Source organism: Salmo salar, chromosome 20 (assembly GCF_965601325.2).
Source record: "Salmo salar chromosome 20, fSalSal1, whole genome shotgun sequence".
NCBI classification, from domain to species: domain Eukaryota; kingdom Metazoa; phylum Chordata; class Actinopteri; order Salmoniformes; family Salmonidae; genus Salmo; species Salmo salar.
Genome location: NC_138310.1, coordinates 24,556,197 through 24,581,935, shown reverse-complemented (window position 1 = coordinate 24,581,935; position 25,739 = coordinate 24,556,197). Strand labels below are relative to the sequence as shown.

General features: G+C 45.3%; 1 protein-coding gene across 9 annotated transcripts in view; it reads left to right on the top strand.

The window, feature by feature from the left end:
- LOC106579842 (AP2-associated protein kinase 1) overlaps positions 1 to 25,739 on the top strand; it is a 68,349-nt gene that overhangs the window by 4,160 nt on the left and 38,450 nt on the right. For all 9 annotated transcript variants that reach the window (XM_045703113.2, XM_014160117.3, XM_014160121.3 and 6 more), the window contains exons 2-12: positions 15,860 to 15,978; positions 17,610 to 17,718; positions 17,846 to 17,988; positions 18,198 to 18,319; positions 18,484 to 18,565; positions 18,730 to 18,862; positions 20,559 to 20,662; positions 21,254 to 21,333; positions 21,434 to 21,588; positions 21,995 to 22,167; positions 23,289 to 23,482. In XM_045703113.2, the coding sequence (XP_045559069.2) occupies positions 15,860 to 15,978; positions 17,610 to 17,718; positions 17,846 to 17,988; positions 18,198 to 18,319; positions 18,484 to 18,565; positions 18,730 to 18,862; positions 20,559 to 20,662; positions 21,254 to 21,333; positions 21,434 to 21,588; positions 21,995 to 22,167; positions 23,289 to 23,482 (1,414 nt within the window). The remainder of the gene's footprint in view (positions 1 to 15,859; positions 15,979 to 17,609; positions 17,719 to 17,845; positions 17,989 to 18,197; positions 18,320 to 18,483; positions 18,566 to 18,729; positions 18,863 to 20,558; positions 20,663 to 21,253; positions 21,334 to 21,433; positions 21,589 to 21,994; positions 22,168 to 23,288; positions 23,483 to 25,739) is intronic.

Sequence of the window (25,739 nt, the reverse complement as noted above, 5' to 3'; positions counted from 1 at the left end):
CAGTCTTGCCTAATTTGATGGATTGTCCCTATTGTTTGTCAAGATTACAGCCTCGAGCCTTCTTGGGTGTGACGCTACAAGCTTGGCACACCTGTTTTTGGGGAGTTTCTCCCATTCTTCTCGGCAGATCCTCTCAAGCTCTGACAGGTTGGATGGGGAGCGTTGCTGCACAGCTATATTCAGGTCTCTCGAGATGTTCGATCGGGTTCAATTCCGGGCTCTGGCTGGGCCACTCAAGGACATTCAGTGACTTATCCTGAAGCCACTCCTTGCGTTGTCTTGGCTGTGTGCTAAGGGTCGTTGTCCTGTTGGAAGGTGAACCTTCTCCCCAGTCTGAGGTCATGAGCGCTATGGAGCAGGTTTTCATCAAGGATCTCTCTGTACTTTGCTTTGTTCATCTTTTCCACGATCCTGTCTAGTCTCCCACAGTATGATGCTGCCACCACCATGCTTCACCGTAGGGATGGTGCAAGGTTTCCTCCAGACGTGACACTTGGCATTCAGGTCAAAGAGTTCCATCTTGGTTTCATCAGACCAGAGAATCTTGTTTCTCATGGTCTAAGTCCTTTAGGTGCCATTTGGCAAACTCCAAGCTCAAATCAAAGTTTATTTGTCACGAGAAGCCTCAGGCCTACCACTGTTGTGTCGTCTGCAAACTTAATGATGGTGTTGGAGTCGTGCCTGGCCATGAAGTCGTGGGTGAACACGGAGTACAGGAGGGCACTGAGCACACACCCCTGTGGAGCTCCACTGTTGAGGAAAAGTGTGGCAGATGTGTTGCTACCTACCCTCACCACCTGGGGGCGGCCCGTTAGGAAGTCCAGGATCCAGTTGCAGAGGGAGGTATTTAGTCCCAGGATCCTTAGCTTAGTGATGAAGTAGGCTGTCATGTGCCTTTTACTGTGGAGTGGCTTCTGCCTGGCCACTCTACCATAAAGGCCTGATTGGTGGAGTGCTGCAGAGATGGTTGTCCTTCTGGAAGGTTCTCCCATCTCCACAGAGGAACTCTAGAGCTCTGTCAGAGTGACCATCGGGTTCTTGATCACCTCCCTGACCAAGGCCCTTCTCCCCTGATTGCTCAGTTTGGCCGGGCAGCCAGCACTAGGAAGAGTTTTGGTGGTTCCAAACTTCTTCCATTTAGGAATGATGGAGTCCACTGTGTTCTTGGGGACCTTCAATGCTGCAGACATTTTTTGGTGCCCTTCCCCAGATCTGTGCCTCGACATAATCCTGTTTCAGAGCTCTATGGACAATTCCTTTGATCTCATGGCTTGGTTTTTGCTCTGACATGAACTATCAAATGTGAGACCTTATATAGACAAGTGTGTGCCTTTCCAAATCATGTCCAATCAATTGAATTTACCACAGGTGGTCTCCAATCACATTGTAGAAATATTTCAAGGATGATCAATGGAAATGGAATTTCGAGTCTCATAGCAAAGGGTTTCAATACTTATGTAAATAAGCTATTTCTGTTTTTTGTAATACATTTGCTAACATTTCTAAAAACCTATTTTCGCTTTAACATTATTGGGTTTTGTATGTAGATTGATGAGGGGGAAAAAACGATTTAATACATTTTAGAATAAGGCTGTAACTTGAAAAAGTGAAAGGGTCTGAATACTTTCTGAGTGCGCTGTATACATTCCATTCACCACTGGCCTGTATCTTATTGATCGATGCTATTGGCTCAGTGTGCTGCTGTCTACATTGCAGGGTTGAGTAATTAACTGAAATGTTGGTTATTTTTCATTTTTTAAACAACTAATTGACCGAGGTCAGTTCAGTTATTTGAATTCCAATAATTTTTTTCTTCTTCTGTGAGCTCAAATCACACAAAAGAGCACAATTGGTTAGGAGACTGCAAAACGGCAGCCATTCTCTCCGGCACCATTCTTAACAAAGCTCAATGCGCACACTCCAATGCTTTTACTCTTGCTATGTAAAAGAGACAAAGGGATATGGCATCGAGAGGGATAGAGAGCGGTTGCTTCATGGGGTATCTCTACCTGAAAATGATGATCTAAATGATTGAAAGTTGATATTCAGCAGTCATAAAAGTATGTTTTATTTACTTTGAAGAACTAATAGTGATTTTGTCCGACAGCATAGGCAGCTCTATAGAGATGAGTTGACTTGGAATGAAATAATAAAGTAATCAAATGAAACAAATGTAATGTACATAACTGAAATATTGTATTAACCATAATTTATTCACATTACTTTAACAGGTGATCAGCAGTAATGGGCAGTCACTAGGCCTACCATCATCAGACTGTTATGAATTGTTTTATCCTGTTACAGCATAATAATCTAACCGAACCCACCTCAAAAAGCACTAATAGCTCAGCACTACTACATTGTTTACTCTTCCAGACTATTACGTCATTAGGCTACTTTGCTCTCCACACCATAGCCCCAGAGCTATGCTCTAGACCAGAGGTATCCAACTCTTAGGCCTGGAGCCTGCTGGTTTTCTGTTCTACCTGATAATTAATTGCGCTCGCCTGGTATCTCAGGTCTAAATCGGTCCCTGATTTTAGAGGGGAACAATTAAAAAAATGCACTGGATCTGGCTTCGAGGTCCAGAGTTGAGTTTGAGGGCTCTAGACAGTATTGTCCCGTCAATGGGCTATCTACACCCTCACTGTGTTGTCTAGTCTGCTGAGCCAGATGTTTGTCCCGCAAGCTCGTGTTCTGCTTTAGGGACAATGCTATGCTTATCCACAAACGGTGGTCAAATTGAATGTGCCATTTTGTCAGCTGAGATGGCCTGCTGCTGAATAATGGATGGACAGAGTATGATTTATTCATCACTGGTATAGATGGGCACCATCTGTCGGTCCGCACCACGCCTGGTTAAATGCCTGGATCATAGAGTTAGATTACTTAAAGTATGATAAATAAAAACACACTATTAAATGATCTCTATGGCCTGGATATCCTCACATTTAGTCCTCTGCAGGCTTAGGACTACTCCTCTATGAAAGTGAGTGTGCTGTTCAGAGGGGACAGTGACACATGGGGGTTGTTGGATGGTACAGTCAATTCACAGTGAAACAGCTCATTATAACATTAAATTGATAACTTTCTGTATATTCTCAAACCATGCATGAACAGGCTGCTTTCTGTATGCTGATGTGGTTTGCCGGTCTGGGTTCAGTGGTGGAACCAGCTGAGCTGACTTCCTTAAACCATTAGAAATGCTCTCCATTAGAAATTGCGCATTTTGAGAAATTACAGTTGGAATGTTTTTCGGGGGACCATATTTTCTGGCTGTAGATTTGCTCTCCAGTCAGGTTGTTTGTTCAGATGGTTTTGAGGTATTGCTTGGTCACATTTGCAGGAATTTTAAAAGCAGCTTTACCCCTGTTCACTCAGCAAACCCAAAACCAGAAAGCATTTAGCTGCAACTAGGCATGTTAACCGTTCATTTGACTGGTCATGCTTATCGGTCTATAGGGTCATTTGACTGGTCATGCTTATCGGTCTATAGGATCATTTGACTGGTCATGCTTATCGGTCTATAGGGTCATTTGACTGGTCATGCTTATCGGCCTATAGGGTCATTTGACTGGTCATGCTTATCGGTCTATAGGGTCATTTGACTGGTCATGCTTATCGGTCTATAGGGTCATTTGACTGGTCATGCTTATCGGCCTATAGGGTCATTTGACTGGTCATGCTTATCGGTCTATAGGGTCATTTGACTGGTCATGCTTATTGGTCGATGGGGTCATTTGTGGAATTTAAATTGGGGTGTGTGTGTGTTTCCGTTAGTTTTCATGCGTTCTATTCATCACACATACACAGCATACAGATTGTAGTTTGAGGAGCAGAATAGTCTACCACCTGTCAGACAACTCAAGAGTAGCTCCTCAAAAGCCTGTAGGCTACTGGCGTGAAACCTGCTTTTGTAAGCCCAGCCATTGTGGAACAAATACCAATTCTAAATGCAATCGCTTGTTAAACTTTGTTGGCCACGATTAAAATAAGCTATTTTTATTTCTCAATCTCAACTCGTAATTAAAGCGCACCTCCCATTCGGGTGTATAGGCCATAGCCTGCCTACCGTTGACTACCAGCGAGTCACCCACCACTTTGAGCTTCAAGCAGTATAATTGTTTGAAACCTGAATGCTTTACTTTACTTCAAATAATGAAACATGCCTTGCTTCAAAGTAGCCTTGTGAAAATCTGTCCATAGAAACGTAGAGACAATTATTTTATAAGGACTTCCTTATGCCATTAATCAGCATTTAGCTTCTGTTCTATTGGTTTTCATATCAACTTTCTTTCGTTGTCCAAAAGCCAAAGGCACAATCTTAGTCATATTAGCAACCCATCATAGTTGTTGCTATTAAATTCCCCCTCTTTCTAAATTTCTAACAGAGATTTTAATATTTGTCACAACTGCTCACATTAGGTGAGCTGTTTAGAACAGTGTTTTCCATGAATTGCATTTTGGCAAATGTTTAAAATGTTTTATTAGCAGCTTCTTTACAGGATTTGCATGTTCAATAATAAGCTATAGCCTTCTGAACTTTAAGACGATAGTCTTGCTCTTGGTGCACCTTTGCATTAAGCTCTCAATAAAAAATGTCCGGTCCTTGTATGCATGCGTAGTATCAGAGAGGAAGAAGCAAGGCGAGAGGTTTCACAAAAATCCCAATGTGTTTCTTTGGGCCTAAGCTTCCCTTTTCACGCACTATATTCAAATGTCAGTATGCGTCCTACAAATGGTGGAATAGGCAAAGTATAATAACACAACTGATGGCAGTAGCTAACTAGCTAGAAAACCTCTATAGCTAGCAAGCAATGCTAAAGAGATTGCAAACAGATTAGCATAACTTTAGCAAAAGATAAATAAATAATTGGATTTGTGGGAGTGCTCATGACGTCGTACACTGTATGCACTTTCGGTAGCTTGATTTGCGTCCAGACTGAGGATAAATCCACACACATTGCATCCCTGACCACCTCCTGAAGTGGTAAGCCAGATCTGTACACAATCTGACCACAAACGTTTGTTTGTCTAGACGCGTCTTTTCAATGCAATCTTCGTATTCTGATAGCAGAAGTCGCATGCACACTACCGGTCGGAAGTTTTAGAACACCTACTCATTCAAGGGTTTTTCTGTATTTTTACTATTTTCTACGTTGTAGAATAATAGTGAAGACATCAAAACTGTGAAATAACACATGGAATCATGTAGTAACCAAAAAAGTGTTAAACAAATAAAAGAATAATTGTATATATTTGAGATTCTTCAAATAGCCACCCTTTGCCTTGATGACAGCTTTGCACACTCTTGGCATTATTTCAACCAGCTTCATGAGGTAGTCACCTGGAATGCATTTCAATTAAGAGGTGTGCCTTCTTAACTTTTAACTTGTGCAATTTCTTTCCTTATTAATGCATTTGAGCCAATCAGTTGTGTTGTGACAAGGTAGGGGGGTATACAGAACATAGCCCTATTTGGTAAAATATCAATTCCATATTATGGCAAGAACGGCTCAAATAAACAAATGGAAACGATAGTCCATCATTACTTGAAGACATGAAGGTCAGTCAAAACGGAACATTTCAAGAACTTTGAACGTTTCTTAAAGTGCAGTCGCAAAAACTATCAAGAGCTTTCATGAAACTGGCTCTCATGAGGACTGCCACAGGAATGGAAGACCCAGAGTTACTTCTGCTGCAGAGGATAAGTGCATTAGAGTTACCAGCATCAGAAATTGCAGTCCAAATAAATGCTTCACAGAGTTCAAGTAACCGACACATCTCAACATCAACTGTTCAGAGGAGACTGCGTGGATCAGGCCTTCATGGTCGAATTTCTGCAAAGAAACCACTGCTAAAGGACACCAATAATAAGAGACTTGCTTGGGCCAAGAAATACATTAGACCGGTGGAAATTTGTCCTTTGGTCTGGAGTCCAAATTGGAGATTTTTGATTCCAACCGCTGTGTCTTTGTGAGATGCAGTGTGGGTGAACAGTTGATATCCCCATGTGTATTTCCCACCGTGAAGCATGGAGGAGGGGGTGTTATGGTGTGGGGGTGCTTGCTGTTGACACTGTCTGATTTATTTAGAGGCACACTTAACCAGCATGGCTACCACAGCATTCTGCAGCAACACGCCATCCCTTCTGATTTGTGCTTAGTGGGACTATCATTTGTTTTTCAACAGGACAATGACGCAACACTGCCAGGCTGTGTAAGGGCTATTTTACCAAGAAGGAGAGTGATGGAGTGCTGCATCAGATAACCTGGCCTCCACAATCGCCCGACCTCAACCCAATTGAGTTGGTTTGGGATGAGTTGAACTGCAGAGTGAAGGAAAAGCAGCCAACAAGTGCTCAGCATATGTGGGAACTCCTTTCAAGACTGTTGGAATAGCATTCCAGGTGAAGCTGGTTGAGAGAATGCCAAGAGTGCACAAAGCTTTCATCAAGGCAAAGGTTGGCTATTTGAAGAATATCGAATATAAAATATATTTTAAAAAAATGTTTGCTTACTACATGATTCCATATGGGTTATTTCATAGTTTTGATGTCTTCACTATTATTCTACAATGTAGAAAATAGTACAAATTAAGAAAAACCCTTGAATGACTAGGTGTTCTAAAACTTTTGACCGGTAGTGTAAGTGTCAAATGTAGACACAACCATATATGACTGGCATTGTCATGGAGGAAGCCTGCCTGCTGCTGCACCATCACACACACACAATGCAGCCACAGGGGCATGTTAGGAAAATGCAAGGATCGAATTTAAACTGACTGCCTTTCATTTTTCTATTTACCGATGCGTATCAGCTGGTGCAAGCTGGTTTAATGTTAATGCCTACTGGAGGCAAGACTTTGCCTGTAGAATTGTCTGCTCAATGCAGGATGCAGGGTAATGCATACTCCTCAGTGAGCGTGTTTGTAAACAGTGTAGTAGTTTTTTCATTTATAGTAGGCTACGTGCTGTTACACAAGCTCCATTGCAGTGATGACGACCCTTTGTTTACTGAACTGTATTCAAAAAGTGTTCATTTGTATGTATTTGGTTGAGTGGACAACAACATATTATACTGACTGTCATCAGTGTTGGGGGGGGTATTTTGTAGCTCTTGTTGTTGACCTGTCCAGTGCAGTAAATCAGTGTGCCGGTGCATGTCATTTTAAGAAGGTTGCTAATCCCTCTAAATTCACGCAGGCACCCAAGATTAGACGGTGCGAACTAGCAGGTGCTTGGCAGGGCAAACCCAACATCAGCTGTGGCAGGACCACACACACACACACACACACACACACACACACACACACACTGTAGTGTGTACATGTTTGTGTGCTTGCCCTCGCAGTATATTCTGATGATCAATTTGATTCAGGCACTAAACAAGCTTTGCTGGATACACTATTTTGCATACATTTGCATAAATGTGTTTGAACTTGTTCATATGAGAGCCTATTTTTAAAAAACTTCTCAATGCAGTCAATCATAAATAAGCAGCATGGGGTATCTTTCAGCCCATCTTTCTCATTCTGTCTTTAATACTTAATTAGTCACCATAGGACTAAGTATTATGGTGCGGGTATGATGAATAGAAAATACAGAAGGGAGTTGATTTTAGCCTGACCCATGGGTCATACATTTACCAATACCATGTGTACGTATGTAGAATACCATTCTACTGAGTGTATGTACTATTCACACAAAGCCTCATTGGACAGCAGCAGCACCTACTGAACTGAAGGCTGTGGTGGAAAGCCTCAGATGATCAAACACACTGATCACGTGGAGGGCGCTGTCCTTGGCTTAGTGATGCGAGGCGAGCTGGATGACTCAGCCCAGGGCATGGCTCAGCGCAAACGACAACACATGGCATTCTGGCCTGGGAGAGCACGGGGCTGGCTACCCACAGGCCTCTCTGAGCAGCTGCAGCAGCCTCCTCTAGTAGGACTGACTGTTTGTGTCTGTCCGAGTGAGTAATAAAGATGGAGGCCTGTGTCCGAATGCCCATACTTGCGTCCTAAATAGTAGGCTGTTTGAGTATGTGAAAATAGGAAGTGTTATAGTATGTGCATTTTTTAAAAATCTATTGTGGTTTAAATGCCAGGATGTTGTCATTTCGGGCTTTTCATCTAGTAGAATTCGCTGCACACTTTAAAGGAATTTAAAATGTATTGGAAGAGGGGTATGCGTGTTTTGATAGCTAGATCTCTTCGAGTAAACAACTTGCAAGATGGTGACGCTTCTGCAGTGGTCTTCAAATGGAAGTCACTTTTGTTCTCATTAAAATGATCACAACTATTTTAATTTTAACATTACTTCTTTGAAAACAGATCTGCTGCCTGCCATGCCTTTAGTAAAGCTAGCTACATGCTTTAGTAGGACTCGAAGTTGCGTTAACGAGCATCAGCCATAGACTCCCAGTCATTGTGTGATCTGCTAGCATGCTAGTAGATACCCATATAATTAGTCATTGCGCTAATGTTAATTGGTATCCAAAATGGTATCCACAAGTTCATCTGACTCTGGGGAAGTAGATAAAGGGCCTCATTGCCAACATCCAGAAGTATCCTACTGTTTTTGGTGAAGTCCTTTTGTAAAACCCAATGTGGATTTCAGTTTTCTCATCAAAAAGTGTTTCTTGTTTGTAATAAATAAATAAAAATTGATACCGGTACATCTACTGTTGGTGTGTTTTACTTGCAACGTTTCAACATAAAAAAATTAACTCGCACGTCTGAGGTATCTTGTTGCAGGTGCATGGTTAAGCAATAAAGCCAGAGGGGGGTGTGGTCTATGACCAATATACCACGGCTAAGGGACAACGCAACGCGGAGTGCCATATACCACCAACCCCCGAAGTGCCTTATTGGTATTATAAACTGGTTACCAACGTAATTAGAGCAGTAAAAATACATGTTTTGTCATAGCCGTGGTATACGGTCTGGTATACCACGGCTGTCAGCCAATCAGTATTCAGAGATCGAACCACACAGTTTATAAATTGAAACAAAAAAGAAACCCGCACACTGCTCTTGCTAGTATCACTTTTTTATTGAAGCTTACGTGTTGGCCTCTTGGCCTTCGTCAGAGATTTTTGCTCTACTAAACTAAATAAGCCATCTTTTGATATAATAACTGATTATATTTCAATAGCACTTTTCATAATTTCAAAAGCAAACAAACAAGCAATACATCATGAGTAGCAGAGCTATAGTTGGCTAGTTCAACCAATAGAGGCCAAGTCTGAGTGCATGCATCCTCCAAAGATGGAGAGGGACAGTTCCTGGCTTGATCATAGGAAGGTGATTAGGGAGATGGTTGATGAAGATTGAGTCTGGTAACGATCTTGTAGAGGGCTACTCTGGGAACCGCTCTGGATAAGAGCGTCTGCTAAATGACTTAAATGTAATGTAAAAATGTTTGTAGCCACTGGACTTCTCCTTCACAATGTATGGCACCCACTTGGGTGATGCCTCATTAGCTCTGGGCACCAGTAAGCTCACCACACACAGTTCAGAGTAGTAGCCAGTCATCCTCATTATGAGCCCCCTGCTTCAGCACTGCATTCCTCCACTGCGTCTCCCATTCCTCTCAAGCTTCTGGTGACTCTTCAGTTCATACATGCGTGGCCTATGGTACACACAAGATTACTCAAAATACTTAATTCCAAATGCTAGGTACTTGGCTAATGTTAGCCCAAAACAACAAAATGAAAGGTCACTGGGTGGGGCTACAAACGATCTTGTCCACTTCATATGAAGCCATAACTGCTAAATAGTATGTGTACTACACACTATGCTGTTTAACTTAGCAGGCAAGCCAGATTGTGTACATGGCCAGAGACTTTCTGCAGGGTTGAAATGCTTTAGCTGTGCTAGCAGTAGAAATAGACAAGGAAGCAGTTGTCCAATAAAATGCTCTCAAATTTGATTTGGACCTTGCTTGTTTTACAGACTGCAGGTGCTCTGCATTCACATACACAGCCATCTCCCAGTTTGTATTCTGCTCAGAGCATGAAGGCCCCTTTTTTAAAGAATAATCTACAAGATTCATGAGTACAGACAAGACTGTTTGTTGTCTGGTGCAGGGTGAGGAGCCACTGTGAAGTGTCTGTGTTTATGGTGCTTGTGTTTTGATGCAGAAGATTGGACTCAACGCAGGGGATGTCTGCCGTTTTGCGGGCTCCTAACCAATTGTGCTATTTTGTGTGTTTTTTCTGCATTATTTGTAACTTATTTTGTACATGTTTCTGCCGCTGTCTCTTATGACTGAAAAGAGCTTCTGTATATCAGAAATGCGATTACTCACCTCGAACTGCACAAATGTTTTTCTTTAAAGAGTTGGACGCAAATTCAATTACTCCAGACACCCGACCAGGCCCAAATCCCCGTCATTGGCTGAAGAGAAGACTCAGATGCAGGTCCGGGTGCCTTGTGAGAATTCGTCGGCGAGTGGGTAACCCGCCTCTACCATCCGTCCTATTGGCTAATGTGAAATCATTGGAAAATAAACTGGATTAGCTCCGTTCAAGACTATCCTACCAATGAGACATTAACTGTAATGTCTTATGTATCAGGAATCGTAGCTGAACGACGACATGGATAATATACAGTTGGCTGGTTTTTCCGTGCATTGGCAAGACAGAACAGCTGCCTCCGGTAAGACAAGGGGTTGCAGTCTGTCTATTTGCCAATAACAGCTGGTGTGCAAAATCAAATATTAAGGAAGTCTTGAGGTTTTGCTCACCTGAAGTAAAGTATCTCATGATAAGCTGTGGACCACATTTATCTACTAAGAGAGTTCTCATCTACATTATTCGTAGCCGTCTATTTACCACCACAAACCAATGCTGGCACTAAGACCGCGCTCAACGAGCTGCATAAAGCCATAAGCAAACAAGAAAATGCTCATCCAGAGGTGGTGCTCCTAGTGGCCGGGGACTTTAATGCAGGGACACTTGAATCCGTTTTACCTCATTTCTAACAACAAGATGGAAAAAAACTCTACACCACCTGTACTCCACACACAGAGATGCATACAAAGCTCTCCCTCGCCCACCATTTGGCAAATCTGACCATAATTATTTTCTTTTGATTCCTGCTTACAATCAAACACTAAAGCAGGAAGTACCATTGACTCGCTCAATACGGAAGTGATCAGATGGCGCAGATATTAAGCTACAGGACTGTTTTGCCACCACAGACTGGAATATGTTCCAGGACTCATCCGATGGCATTGAGGAGTGTACCACATCAGTCACTGGCTTCATCAATAACTGCATCGATGACGTTGTCCACACAGTGACCGTACGCACAGTTGAAGTCGGAAGTTTACATACACCTTAGCCAAATACATTTAAACTCAGTTTTTCACAATTCCTGACATTTAGTCCTCGTAAAGATTCCCTGTTTTAGGTCAGTTAGGATCACCACTTTATTTTAAGAATGTAAAATGTCAGAATAATAGTAGAGAGAATGATTGATTTATTTCAGCTTTTATTTCTTTCATCACATTCCCAGTGGGTCAGAAGTTACATACACTCAGCGGTCTTGCTCAGCGGTCTTTCAGGTTGTCGTATTTGGTAGCATTGCCTTTAAATTGTTTAACTTAGGTCAAAAGTTTCGGCTAACCATCCACAAGCTTCCCACAATAAGTTGGGTGAATTTTGTCCCATTCCTCCTGACAGAGCTGGTGTAACTGAGTCAGGTTTGGAGGCCTCCTTGCTCGCACACGGTTTTTCAGTTCTGCCCACAAGTTCTCTATAGGATTGAGGTCAGGGCTTCGTGATGGCCACTCCAATACCTTGACTTTGTTGTCCTTAAGCCATTTTGCCACAACTTTGGAAGTATGTTTGGGGTCATTGTCCATTTGGAAGACCCATTTGCGACCAAGCTTTAACTTCCTGACTGATGTCTTGAGATGTTGCTTTGATATAGCCACATAATTTTCCATCCTCATGATGTCATCTATTTTGTGAAGTGCACCAGTCCCTCCTGCAGCAAAGCACCCCCACAACATGATGCTGCCACCCCCGTGCTTCACGGTTGGAATGGTGTTCTTCGGCTTGCAAGCCTCCCCCTTTTTCCTCCAAACATAACAATGGTCATTATGGCCAAACAGTTCTACTTTTGTTTCATCAAACCAGAGGACATTTTTCCAATAAGTACGAACTTTGTCCCCATGTGCAGTTGCAAACTGTAGTCTGGCTTTTTTATGGCAGTTTTGGAGCAGTGACAGCTTCCTTGCTCAGCGGTCTTTCAGGTTATGTCGATATAGGACAAATTTTACTGTGGATATAGATACTTTTGTACCAGTTTCCTCCAGCATCTTCACAAGGTCCTTTGCTGTTATTCTGGGATTGATTTGCACTTTTCGCACCAAAGTACGTTCATCTCTAGGAGACACGGGACCTCTATACCTGGCGGTGTCAGGAAGGCCCTAAAAATTGCCAAAGCCTCCAGCCACCCTAGTCTCATAGACTGTTTTCTCTGCTACCGCACGGCAAGCGGTACCAGAGCGCCAAGTCTAGGTCCAAAAGGCTCCTAAACAACAGCTACTCGCAAGCCATAAGACCGCTGAACAGCTAATCAAATGGCTACCCGGACTATTCGCATTGACTCCCCCCCCCCCCCCCCCCCCCCCCCTCTTTACGCTGCTGCTACTCGCTGTTTATTATTCACTTTACCCCGACCTACATGCAGATCACCGACCATTTCGAATCCCACCGTACCTTCTCCACTATGCAGTCTGGTTTCTGAGCTGGTCATGGGTGCACCTCAGTCACACTCAAGGTCCTAAACGATATCATAACCACCATCAATAAGAGACATTACTGTGCAGCCGTATTCATCGACCTGGCTATGGCTTTCGACTCTGTCAATCACAACATTCTTATTGGCAGACTCAACAGCCTTGGTTTCTCAAATGATTGCCTCGCCTGGTTCACCAACTACTTCTCAGACAGAGTTCAGTATGTCAAATCGGAGGGCCTGTTGTCCGGACCTCCGGCAGTCTCTATGGGGGTGCCACAGGGTTCAATTCTCGGGCCGACTCTCTTCTCTGTATACATCAATGATGTCGCTCTCGCTGCTGGTGATTCTTTGATCCACCTATACGCGGACGACACCATTCTGTATACCTCTGGCCCTTCTTTGGACACTGTGTTAACTAACCTCCAGATGAGCTTCAATGCCATACAACTCTCCTTCCGTGGCCTCCAACTGCTCTTAAATGCTAGTAAAACTAAATGCATGCTCTTCAACCGATTGCTGCCCGCCTGTCCAGCATCACTACTCTGGACGGTTCTGACTTAGAATATGTGGATAACTACAAATACCTAGGTGTCTGGTTAAACTGTAAACTCTCCTTCCAGACTCACATTAAACATCTCCAATCCAAAATTAAATCTAGAATCGGCTTCCTATTTCGCAACAAAGCATCCTTCACTCATGCTGCCAAACACACCCTCGTAAAACTGACCATCCTACCGATCCTCGACTTCGGCGATGTCATTTACAAAATAGCCTCCAACACTACTCAACAAATTGGATGCAGTCTATCACAGTGCCATCCGTTTTGTCACCAAAGCCCCATATACTACCCACCACTGCGACCTGTATGCTCTTGTTGGCTGGCCCTCGCTTCATACTCGTCGCCAGCCCCACTGGCTCCAGGTCATCTACAAGTCTCTGCTTGGTAAAGCCCCGCCTTATCTCTGCTCGCTGGTCACCATAGCAGCACCCACCCGTAGCACGCGCTCCAGCAGGTATGTCTCACTGGTCACCCACAAAGCCAATTCTTCCTTTGGCCGCCTCTCCTTCCTGTTCTCTGCTGCCAATGACTGGAACGAATTGCAAAAATCTCTGAAGCTGGAGACGTTTACCTCCCTCACTAGCTTTAAGCACCAGCTGTCAGAGCAGCTCACAGCTCACTGCACCTGTACATAGCTCATCTGTAAATAGCCCATCCAATCTACCTCATCCCCATACTGTATTTATTTACTTATCTTGCTCCTTTGCACCCCAGTATCTCTTCTTGCACATTCATCTTCTGCACATCCTACCATTCCAGTGTTTAATTGCTTAATTGTAATTACTTCGCCACGATGGCCTATTTATTGCCTTACCGCTCTTATCCTACCTCATTTGCACATGCTGTATATAGATTTTTCTGCTGTATTATTGTATGTTTGTTTATTCCATGTGTAACTCTGTGTTGCTTTATCTCGGCCCGGTCGCAGTTGCAAATGAGAACTTGTTCTCAACTGGCCTACCTGGTTAAATAAAGGTGAAATTAAATGTTTTAAATAAATGTACATATTACCTCAACTAACCTGTACCCCCTCACATTGACCCGGTACCCCTTGAATATAGCCTCGTTACTTTATTGTTACTCTTTTATTTTGCACATATTGTTTCTTAACCAGCAATGCAGTTTTAAGAAAAATAAGAGTTAAGGTCTTGTAAGTAAGCGTTTCACTGTAAGGTCTGTTATATTCGGCATAAATAAAATTTGATTTGAGAACTACTAATAGGATGTGAATTTCTCATTCAGATTAGTGAAACTTGATCCTGGGCCATATCTGCTTCTGCTTTGATCAGAACCCTCCAGCTCAGCCAGTGGAGGCTGTGGGCCAGCCAGATGCAGGCCAGCCCGGGAGGTGCTGAGCCTAGTGCAGCAGCCCAGCAGAGCTCTCAACCAACTCCTCAGAGCATTAGCTCACCTTCTACTAGCCTGTAATCAGACAAATCCTACCCACATCTTACAGCGCTGTGCTGCAATAACACTGTAGAGCCACCAGTCCTTCAAAACACCATATCTGCATCACCAACATAATACACAACTGTTTTTTCTCTTTGAACAATGTGAGATAATTCTAGCTAAAATACATGCTCAGTATGTTTGGTTCCAGACAGTGCTTCTGCTGAACCCTGCCCTTTGGTGTTGTTCTTTATGTAGGCAGAGCCAGCCCCTCACTGTTTGAATGGTGTGTAGATGAAAGAGACCAGTGTTGTATCACTCATGGATCACAGCAAGCCAGCACTGCCTCCTGGGTCACCAGAAACAAATGGTGTGCACAGCCAGCCACACAATCACTCATGATTTTGTGTGTCTGCATATGTCTGAATTAGCAGGCAAGAGGGAGAGAAATGGAGAGACCCAGACAAAAGGGCTGTTTTGGAGCCGTGCCGACTGCCCAATGTGTCAGCACAATGTGCCTCTAATAGTCGGATGATGGACTCTCACACTCTCCACCTTCTCCAGTCACAGTGCGGCAGCTCCGCTACCTGCAGTCTTCCTCTGATTCTCATCTCTACTGCTGACTCACCAATGCTATGTTGAGCCTTCCTTTACCACAGCTTCATCCACCCCTCCGACTGAACACAGATTTCACAGCATTTCTTCCCAGCTAGCTCTGCCACTGTTGATCTGGGGTCATACAGTGTGTGTTTATACCAGAACTTTGTATGACAGAGAGGATGAACGTTGCCAGGGTTGTGTGGTGCGCTGCTATCATGATGAGGTAATGGACAGATTGAAGGAGGCCTGCTCTGCTCTGCACACAGTCAGCCACTCGGCATTATCATCAGCTTTGACTCATCCAGGCTCACTGACCATGACTCGAGGCTAATTTAGTCACTGTTCCTGATATTTGTCGAAGCAAAGCACGTCATTTAGCCGTTTGTCTTGAGGGGAAACCAGTGTCACGAAACAAACATTTGTGTCGCTCCATATTTAGCTGGTCTCTTGTGTTTATTGTATTCTTACTGTTAGGTTAGCTGACAATGCAGTTGGTCTCAGTGGTGACCTGTGCCACTCAGTCACAGGTCAATGCTGAAATCTTTCTCTCTTTAGGAGGCTTTGCCATTGTGTTCCTGGTGCGGACCCACCAGGGGGTCCGCTGTGCCCTGAAGAGAATGTACGTCAACAACGAGCACGACCTGCATATCTGCAAGCTCGAGATCCAGATCATGGTGAGAACCGGCTCTGGGCTGGAGTTCTGCTCAGTCTGTCACCAAGTCTACCTTATAATGCACAGGCTCTCTCAGACAAATGGGCTTCACAAAGGGGGCAAATCACGGTGCCACTGCTGTAGTGAAGCTGATGTAGAACCACACAGATGAAACTACACAAATTAAAGAATAGGATTGTGTTTCTATTCTGGAAGAGGTGATATGGGAAAGAGTTGCTGACTATGGATGGGGAGGGTTGACAAGACTACTTAAACAAATATATAGGGAGGGAGGGAGCAGAAGGGTGGGTAGTAACTGAGTCATACAGTCTTCAGTCCGTTAGAGCCTGCTGCTGAATATGTTGAGTTGGAAATCATGCAGATAAACTCCCTCAACCCCTTGGGCCTCAGTTCCCTAACTGGATAACAGGGGATAACCAGACCCTGCAGCCACATCCTGGGGGGCATAATTGGTACAGGATGGCTATCATTATTGGGTCATTCCACGAAATGGGTGCCTTTTGCATCCCTTTGATATTTTAAGTAGCAATTATGCACCAATATTGAATTTTAAAAGCCGGTCATATTAAATGAAGTGCGCTATAATATAGACCACATGAATAATTCAATACATCAGATTTGTTTTATGTGAATAATGGCTTGCTAAAGTGCCAAAATTCAGCATTTTGACATGTCCCTCCATCAACACTCACTTCTAGGAAGATTTCAACTCACTTAATCCCAAAATGTCCCCAAGTTTCACCATTGTAAAAGGCCTATTTATTTTTCTGCTTTGACAGTCATTTTTGAAGGTTATTATTGCTATTAATGTGATTGGTGATGCGTTTACGTCTGTCCCTCATTTTACGGCCAACTCTATTATGCAAACAATTTATTCCTTTAAAATAATGGACCATTCCACCATGTTAAATGATTCACAGCAGGTGACATTGTTTGGGGCCTCTGAACAGCATGGTGGAAAAGGAAGTAAGTCTTGTGTATAATTCCTAATTTTATGAACACCATGTGTTCCCATGCTCTTCACCACATGAGGAGTAATGGCCGATCTTCACCTAAAACCTAAACTGTGTTATCGTCAACCCTGTTAGAGGCCCAACGGTAACTTTATCCATTTGATATTATATGGGAGTTTATTTGTACAAGGGATACTTGATCAATGAGAACATTTGGGATTTATCTCAAACATGCTTTTAAGTAATAGTTAAACAGTTACATAAGTGTCCGTAACAGGTTTGACAGACCATGTGGTACAACTGCAGATAAAATGCTCTTAGTTTATAGGATTTTAATACCTGAGACTGGAAAATCTGTTTTTCCATACACTCAACATATTCTCCATGCAATTGAAATGCTGAAAGAAGAGATATTTTAAAGTGAATTTCTTAAAAGTTTGCATGTCCAAAAGGCACCCATTTTGTGGAACAACCCTATTACTTCCAACCTTTTGGCAGATCCTCATAGTCAGCAAGCAGAAGCAGAATACACTCTGTCAGTCCAAAAAACAAACAAAGATCACCATTGTTATGGCAGCCTGTTTGGAACTTGAAAGCAAACCAGAGACCTATGAGGTTCTTTATATTCTTTGTAATCTTAACCAATTGTGTGTGTGTGTGCATGTGTGTGCATGTACAGAGGGACCTTGTGGGCCACAGGAACATTGTGGGTTTCCTGGACTCCAGTATAACTGCAGTGGGAGCAGGAGATGTCTGGGAGGTCCTCATCCTCATGGACTTCTGTCGTGGTAATTCTGCCCCTCTTTCCTTATCAATCACTTTCGTAGTTTCATTAGTGTACAAACCTCATGCCATTACAGGAGCGTATCTACTTTGTTTCCAAACCCATTGTAAGCCCTCCCTGGTTTGTTGCAGGTGGTCAGGTGGTGAACCAGATGAACCAGCGTCTGCAGACAGGCTTCACTGAGGCAGAGGTGCTGCAGATCTTCTGTGACACCTGCGAGGCTGTGGCCCGCCTCCACCAGTGCAAGACGCCAATCATCCATCGAGATCTCAAGGCACGAGCACCTAGCTTCACACACACACCCTCCGAGTCTACACCCTACTATCCTCTATCTGTTTGTCTTTAATACATGTCCTAGCTGCATATGTGTGTTGCAGCATGAGAGGTGAACCTTGAAGTGTATAAATATGTTACACACCATTCAAAAAGCAACTCAGGAGTCACCTGTCTCAGGAGTCATCTGTGTGTCTATCTCCTCTGCAGGTGGAGAATATCCTGCTCCATGACCGGGGACACTACGTGCTGTGTGACTTTGGTAGCGCCACCAACCGCTTCCAGGACCCTCAGACAGAGGGCGTGCCACTGGTGGAGGAGGAAATCAAGAAGTGAGTGATTCTGAAGAGCTTCACCTCAACTGGAATACTGAACACATGGGTGTGGTTTGATAGTTTGTCTAGTGAACCAACAAGTACAACAGGTTGGGGTGTTGTGGATTCACTGTGCCATTTGAAGTCCTTCCTAAATGAGTGTGCTCCCTCCCCATCTTAAGGTACACTACTCTGTCATACCGAGCCCCAGAGATGATCAACCTTTACAATGGCATGGTCATCACTACAAAGGCAGACATCTGGGTGAGTTGGCATACTGCTGAATCGCCATGAGAGATTATGACTGGTTTCTCTCCACTATAGAGTTATGTTGGCTTGATGTCAAGTACAGTGTAACTGACTTGCTGGGTTGCAAGTTTTTTGAGGTAATACAAGGTGTGCTGATGTCCACTGTGCTGTCTCTACAGGCTATGGGCTGCCTACTGTATAAACTGTGCTACTTCACCCTGCCGTTTGGGGAGAGCCAGGTGGCCATCTGTGACGGTAGCTTCACTATACCAGACAACTCCCGCTATTCCCCGGACATGCACTGCCTCATCAGTGAGTAGCCATCCTCCCTGTCAACTCCTACTGACTGGTCCATGCATTTGTATGTAAGAGAGTTGTCTTTCTGGCTCTGTGCCCCTTCTCGATTACACAGTGCAAGTCCTTTAGTCCACAGAGAGAAATATACAGTGCATTCGGAAAGTATTTAGACCCCCTGACTTTTTTAACATTTTGTGTCGGTATAGCCTTGCTCTAAAATTGATTTAAATAGTTTTTCTCCCCTCATCAATCTACACACAATAGCCCATAATGACAAAGCAAAAACAGATTTTTAGACATTTTTGCTAATTTATTCAAAATTAAAAACTCAGTACTTACTCAGTACTTTGTTGAATCACCTTTGGCAGCGATTACAGCCTCAAGACTTATTGGGTATATCGCTACAAGCCCGGCACACCTGTATTTGGGAGTTTCTCCCATTGTTCTCAGCAGATCCTCTCAAGCTTTGTCAGGTTGGATGGGGAGCGTCGCTGCACAGCTATTTTCAGAGATGTTCGATTGGGTTCAAGTCAGGGCTCTGGCTGGGCCACTCAAGGACATTCACAGACTTGTCCCAAAACCACTCCTGCGTTGTCTTGACTGTGTGCTTAGGGTCGTTGTCCTGTTGGAGGTGAATCTTCACCCCAGTCTGAGGTCCTGAGCGCTCTGGAGCAGGTTTTCATCAAGGATCTCTCTGTACTTTGCTCCTTTCATCTTTCCCTCGATTCTGACTAGTCTCTCAGTCAGTATGTTGCCACCACCATACTTCACCGTAGGGATGGTGCCAGGTTTCTTCCAGATGTGATGCTTCGCATTCAGGCCAAAGTGTTCATTCTTTGTTTCATCAGACCAGAGAATCTTGTTTCTCATGGTCAGAGTCCTTTAGGTACCTTTTGGCAAACTTTAAGCGGGCTGTAATGTGCTTTGTACTGAGTGGCGGCTTCTGTCTGGCCACTCTACCATAAAGGCCTGATTGGTGGAGTGCTGCAGAGATGGTTGTAATTCTGGAAGGTTCTACCATCTCCACGGAGGAACTCTGGAGCTCTGTCAGAGTGACCATCGGGTTCTTGGTCACCTCCCTGACCAAGGCCCTTCTCCTCCGATTGCTCAGTTTGGCTGGGCGGCCAGCTCTAGGAAGAGTCTTGGTGGTTCCAAACAGCTTCCATTTAAGGATGATGGAGGCCACTGTGTTCTTGGGGAGCTTCAATGCTGCAGAAATGTTTTGGTACCCTTCCCCAGATCTGTGCCTCGACACAATCCTGTCTCGGAACTCATGGCTTGGTTTTTGCTCTGACATTCATGGACAACTGTGGGACCTTTATTTTGACAGGTGTGTGCCTTTCCAAATTATGTCGAATCAATTGAAGTTACTACATGTGGACTCCAATCACATTGTAGAAAGATCTTAAGGATGATCAATGGAAACAGGATGCACCTGAGCTCAATTTCGCATCACATAGCAAAGGGTCTGAATACTAATGTAAATAAAGTATTTCTGTTTTTATATTTAATAAATGTGCACATTTCTCTAAAAACCTGTTTTTGCTTTGTCATTATGGGTTATTGTGAGGAGATTGAGGGGGGAATTATTTAATCAATTAATCAAGGCTGTAATGTAATAAAATGTGGAAAAAGTCAAAGGGTCTGAATACTTTCCGAATGCACTGTATCAGTATCATAATTACCAACCATGTTTTCTTCCATTCATCAGGATACATGCTGGAGCCTGACCCAGAGAAGAGACCAGATATCTACCAAGTGTCCTACTTCGCCTTCAAGCTGGCCCGTATCGAATGCCCCATCCAGAACATACATGTAAGTCACCTCACCATCAGTAATGACAACAGGACCAGAAAATCACCCCGGAGACAAAGGTTACAAACAAATAATTCAAAGGGTGAAAATGTAGAGGAACTTTTAACTTTATTTGAATTGTTACCTTGCCCTCCAAATGCCAGGTGTAATGTTATTTAATTTCAAATGTAAGAAGCTTCCACATTTTACTAAGAAGTTTTATTCATGTCTAATCTTTTTGGAAAACAACATAAGTCTAGTGAAAAATGCCAGAGGATGAGGGCGCAAGGAGCTTTGTGGTTGTTGCCAGTTGGCTGCCCTCTGTCCCCCAGGCCCCTTTGCTTTGCATTGATGGAGCAATGTCAGCACTCAATCTGACACAGCACATTTCAGACGTCATTCCCAGTCGACATTCAAGGCCGATTCATGGAATCTTTAACTGATCATGACATTGCTGCAGTCATGTCATGCAGAAGTTATAATGATAAAGGGTTCTTGTTGCCTCGCTGTGACAAAAGGAAAACCATTACACTAGAAATCTGAGTGAAGCTGATTAATTAAAATTGAGTAGTATATCTAAGCATACTACTGAAACTCTTCTCACCTTCACAGGACTCTCCTATTCCTACAAAACTCCCTGAACCAATCAGAGCCAGCGAAGCTGTGGCCAAAAAGAGTCAATCCAAAGCCAGGTAAGTGAGGAGCATGAGGAACAGGTCTTTTTTTTTTATAGTTACAGATGTAAAGCTCCGGCAAAGGATAATCTGGCCTGCCCTTCCTCTCCCCTCCCAGGCTCTCTGACCCTGTCCCCACAATGGAGACGTCCATCGCGCCCCGTTCACGCCCCAAAGCTGGAGGGGCCCAGTCCATAGGCATCCTGCCCATCCAGCCGGCCCTCACCCCACGCAAGAGACCCAACATGGCTGCAGGAGGGCCCCAGCCCATAGGTACGCATAAACTACCCTCTGTACTTGCTTTGTTTCTCAGTCAAAGCTTGAACCACAAGGACCTGATGATGTGGTGAGCAGAGAGCTGAGGCCTGCTAGCAGGGGAAGTCTATCTTGTAACAAAACACTCACCAAGATAGACATCCTGTATTGAGCTTGATGTATTGAACTGTTCCAAGTGTTTGGCTGACATAACATGGCCTTGTAATCCCAGTGGTTCAATTTGTCTGTCCGGACAAGGCTTTAATAGTCTATTAATGAGCCCTTGGTGACACCCGTAGTCTATCTGAGCCCTTCTGTCCATCTGCTTGTATAGAGACCGATAGTAGCTGCAAGCTTGTCTATTTTAGTCAATTGTTATCAATGTCACCCTTACAAGACAAGCATCTTTTCCCCTGTACTACAGGTGTTTTAGGCGCCGCCCAGCCTGCAGTTGCTGTCCAATTAGTCCAGCAGGCCACACCCCCACTGACTCAGACCGCCCCTTCGCAGCCCATGGCCACGCCCCAGCATCAGCAGGGTCTCTTCATGAAGCAGCAGGCTGCAGCCTTCTTCAGCCCACAGCAGCAGCCCAACCACGTGAGCATATTACCTTGTGTTTGGGCTTCTTAATATATCAGAGTATCTTTTTACCATTTGCCAATAATATATTAAGTCATTGTTTTTTATGTATATGTTTATTGCCTTCTAACTTATATTTCTTTGTGGAGTGCACTTTTAGCAGGACCTCTGAATGACCTTGTGGTTTTGAATGAAATTGAATCCAACTGAATAACTTTGACTTTCCAGGAACTCCCATCTGATCTGTTAATTCAAATACACTGACATGTCATGTTTAACAAAAGTCCAACTGCAAAAATGACAACTTTCATGAAAAACACAGGGAACAGATTAGTATTTACATATGGTGAACTTGTTTTCACTTGGCAGAGCAATAACTCATCCCAAACTGGGCAAAATGAGACAGTAGGAAGTGTTTCTCCCACCACAGGACCTGCACTTGACTGACTCTGAGCCCACGGTAACCCCCCTCTCCTCTGGCAGCCTGCTGCCTTGTGGGACAGGGAGGGCTAACAGGCCCATCCCCTCTGGCAGCCTGCTGGTCTGTGGGACAGGGAGGGCTAACAGGCCCATCCCCTCTGGCAGCCTGCTGGTCTGTGGGACGGAGGACTAACAGGCCTGCTGCCTTGTGGGACAGGGAGGGCTAACAGGCCCATCCCCTCTGGCAGCCTGCTGCCTTGTAGGACAGGGGGACTAACAGGCCCTGACTCGCTCTGTCTGGGGCCTTAGAATCTAGCTAATCACCTAACAGTGAAGACAGCCATTTCATGCTTTGCATAGTGATCAAATAGAATCAAACCAAAAAGATAGGATTCAGGCATAGGATTTCCTTTCACTGTAGTTAAAATGTTTAAAGTTGTCATGAAACGTCTGTCACTGGAACCTGTCAACACTCAGTTCTGTCTCCTTTGGGATTTATTGTTCTAAATCCAATCTCTGTAAAAAATATGAATCAATAACAGATCATCCTGGAAACCATCCATTGGTATTTTGCCACTAATTAACCATATCTTTTCACTAACCAATAGAATAGCTAATCAACTTGAATCAGCCTGTAATTTTCTTCCTTCTCTCACTGATATTGATATTTTCCTTATCTCCATATTAAACCCTTTCTCTCGCTCGCTCTCTCCTCCCAGCATCTGGCTCCTGGACGTGGGCTCCACAAGGTTGGCTCCCTGACACCCCCCTCCTCCCCAAAGATGCCCCCCCGAGGCAGTCACAGACGCATCCTGAGCGACGTCACTCACAGTGCTGTGTTTGGGGTCCCAATCAGCAAGTCAACCCAGCTACTGCAGGCGGCTGCAGCAGAGGCCAGCCTCAACAAGTCCAAGTGAGCTGAATTAACCCATCTCAATGAACTGAGGAATCAACTGTCCATTCATTCCACACACGCACTGAGAAAGGGAGCAAGCGAGAGAGAGAAAGGGAGCAAGCGAGAGAGAGAAAGGGAGCGAGCGAGAGAGAGAAAGGGAGCGAGCGAGAGAGAGAAAGGGAGCGAGCGAGAGAGAGAAAGGGAGCGAGCGAGAGAGAGAAAGGGAGCGAGCGAGAGAGAGAAAGGGAGCGAGCGAGAGAGAGAAAGGGAGCGAGCGAGAGAGAGAAAGGGAGCGAGCGAGAGAGAGAAAGGGAGCGAGCGAGAGAGAGAAAGGGAGCGAGCGAGAGAGAGAAAGGGAGCGAGCGAGAGAGAGAAAGGGAGCGAGCGAGAGAGAGAAAGGGAGCGAGCGAGAGAGAGAAAGGGAGCGAGCGAGAGAGAGAAAGGGAGCGAGCGAGAGAGAGAAAGGGAGCGAGGGAGAGAGAGAAAGGGAGCGAGGGAGAGAGAGAAAGGGAGCGAGGGAGAGAGAGAAAGGGAGCGAGGGAGAGAGAGAAAGGGAGCGAGGGAGAGAGAGAAAGGGAGCGAGGGAGAGAGAGAAAGGGAGCGAGGGAGAGAGAGAAAGGGAGCGAGGGAGAGAGAGAAAGGGAGCGAGCGAGAGAGAGAAAGGGAGCGAGCGAGAGAGAGAAAGGGAGCGAGGGAGAGAGAGAAAGGGAGCGAGCGAGAGAGAGAAAGGGAGCGAGGGAGAGAGAGAAAGGGAGCGAGCGAGAGAGAGAAAGGGAGCGAGAGAGAAAGGGAGCGAGCGAGAGAGAGAAAGGGAGCGAGCGAGAGAGAGAAAGGGAGCGAGCGAGAGAGAGAAAGGGAGCGAGCGAGAGAGAGAAAGGGAGCGAGCGAGAGAGAGAAAGGGAGCGAGCGAGAGAGAGAAAGGGAGCGAGCGAGAGAGAAAGGGAGCGAGCGAGAGAGAGAAAGGGAGCGAGCGAGAGAGAAAGGGAGCGAGCGAGAGAGAAAGGGAGCGAGCGAGAGAGAAAGGGAGCGAGCGAGAGAGAAAGGGAGCGAGCGAGAGAGAAAGGGAGCGAGCGAGAGAGAAAGGGAGCGAGCGAGAGAGAAAGGGAGCGAGCGAGAGAGAAAGGGAGCGAGCGAGAGAGAAAGGGAGCGAGGGAGAAAGGGAGAAAGGGAGAAGGGAGCGAGGGAGAGAGAAAGGGAGCGAGCGAGAGAGAAAGGGAGCGAGGGAGAGAGAAAGGGAGCGAGCGAGAGAGAAAGGGAGCGAGCGAGAGAGAAAGGGAGCGAGCGAGAGAGAAAGGGAGCGAGCGAGGGAGAAAGGGAGCGAGCGAGGGAGAAAGGGAGCGAGAGAGAGAGGGAGAAAGGGAGCGAGAGAGAGAGGGAGAAAGGGAGCGAGAGGAGAGAGGGAGAAAGGGAGCGAGCGAGAGAGGGAGAAAGGGAGCGAGCGAGAGAGGGAGAAAGGGAGCGAGCGAGAGAGGGTGAAAGGGGAGCGAGCGAGAGAGGGAGAAAGGGAGCGAGCGAGAGAGGGAGAAAGGGGAGCGAGCGAGAGAGGGAGAAAGGGAGCGAGGGAGGGAGAAAGGGAGCGAGGGAGAGAGAAAGGGAGCGAGCGAGAGAGAGAAAGGGAGCGAGCGAGAGAGAGAAAGGGAGCGAGCGAGAGAGAGAAAGGGAGCGAGCGAGAGAGAGAAAGGGAGCGAGCGCGAGAGAGAAAGGGAGCGAGCGAGAGAGAGAAAGGGAGCGAGCGAGAGAGAGAAAGGGAGCGAGCGAGAGAGAAAGGGAGCGAGCGGAGAGAGAAAGGGGAGCGAGCGAGAGAGAAAGGGAGCGAGCGAGAGAGAAAGGGAGAGAGCGAGAGAGAAAGGGAGAGAGCGAGAGAGAAAGGGAGAGAGCGAGAGGGAGAAAGGAGAGAGCGAGCGAGGGAGAAGAGGGGGGAGGAGAAAGGGAGAGAGCGAGAGGGAGAAAGGGAGAGAGCGAGAGAGGGAGAAAGGGAGAGAGCGAGAGAGGGAGAAAGGGAGAGAGCGAGAGGGAGAAAGGGAGCGAGCGAGAGAGAGAAAAGGGAGCGAGCGAGAAAGGGAGCGAGCGAGAAAGGGAGCGAGAGAGGGAGAAAGGGAGAGAGCGAGAGAGGGAGAAAGGGAGCGAGCGAGAGAGGGAGAAAGGGAGCGGAGCGAGAGAGGGAGAAAGGGAGCGAGCGAGAGAGGGAGAAAGGGAGCGAGCGAGAGAGGGAGAAAGGGAGCGAGCGAGAGAGGAGAAAGGGAGCGAGCGAGAGGGAGAAAGGGAGGGAGCGAGC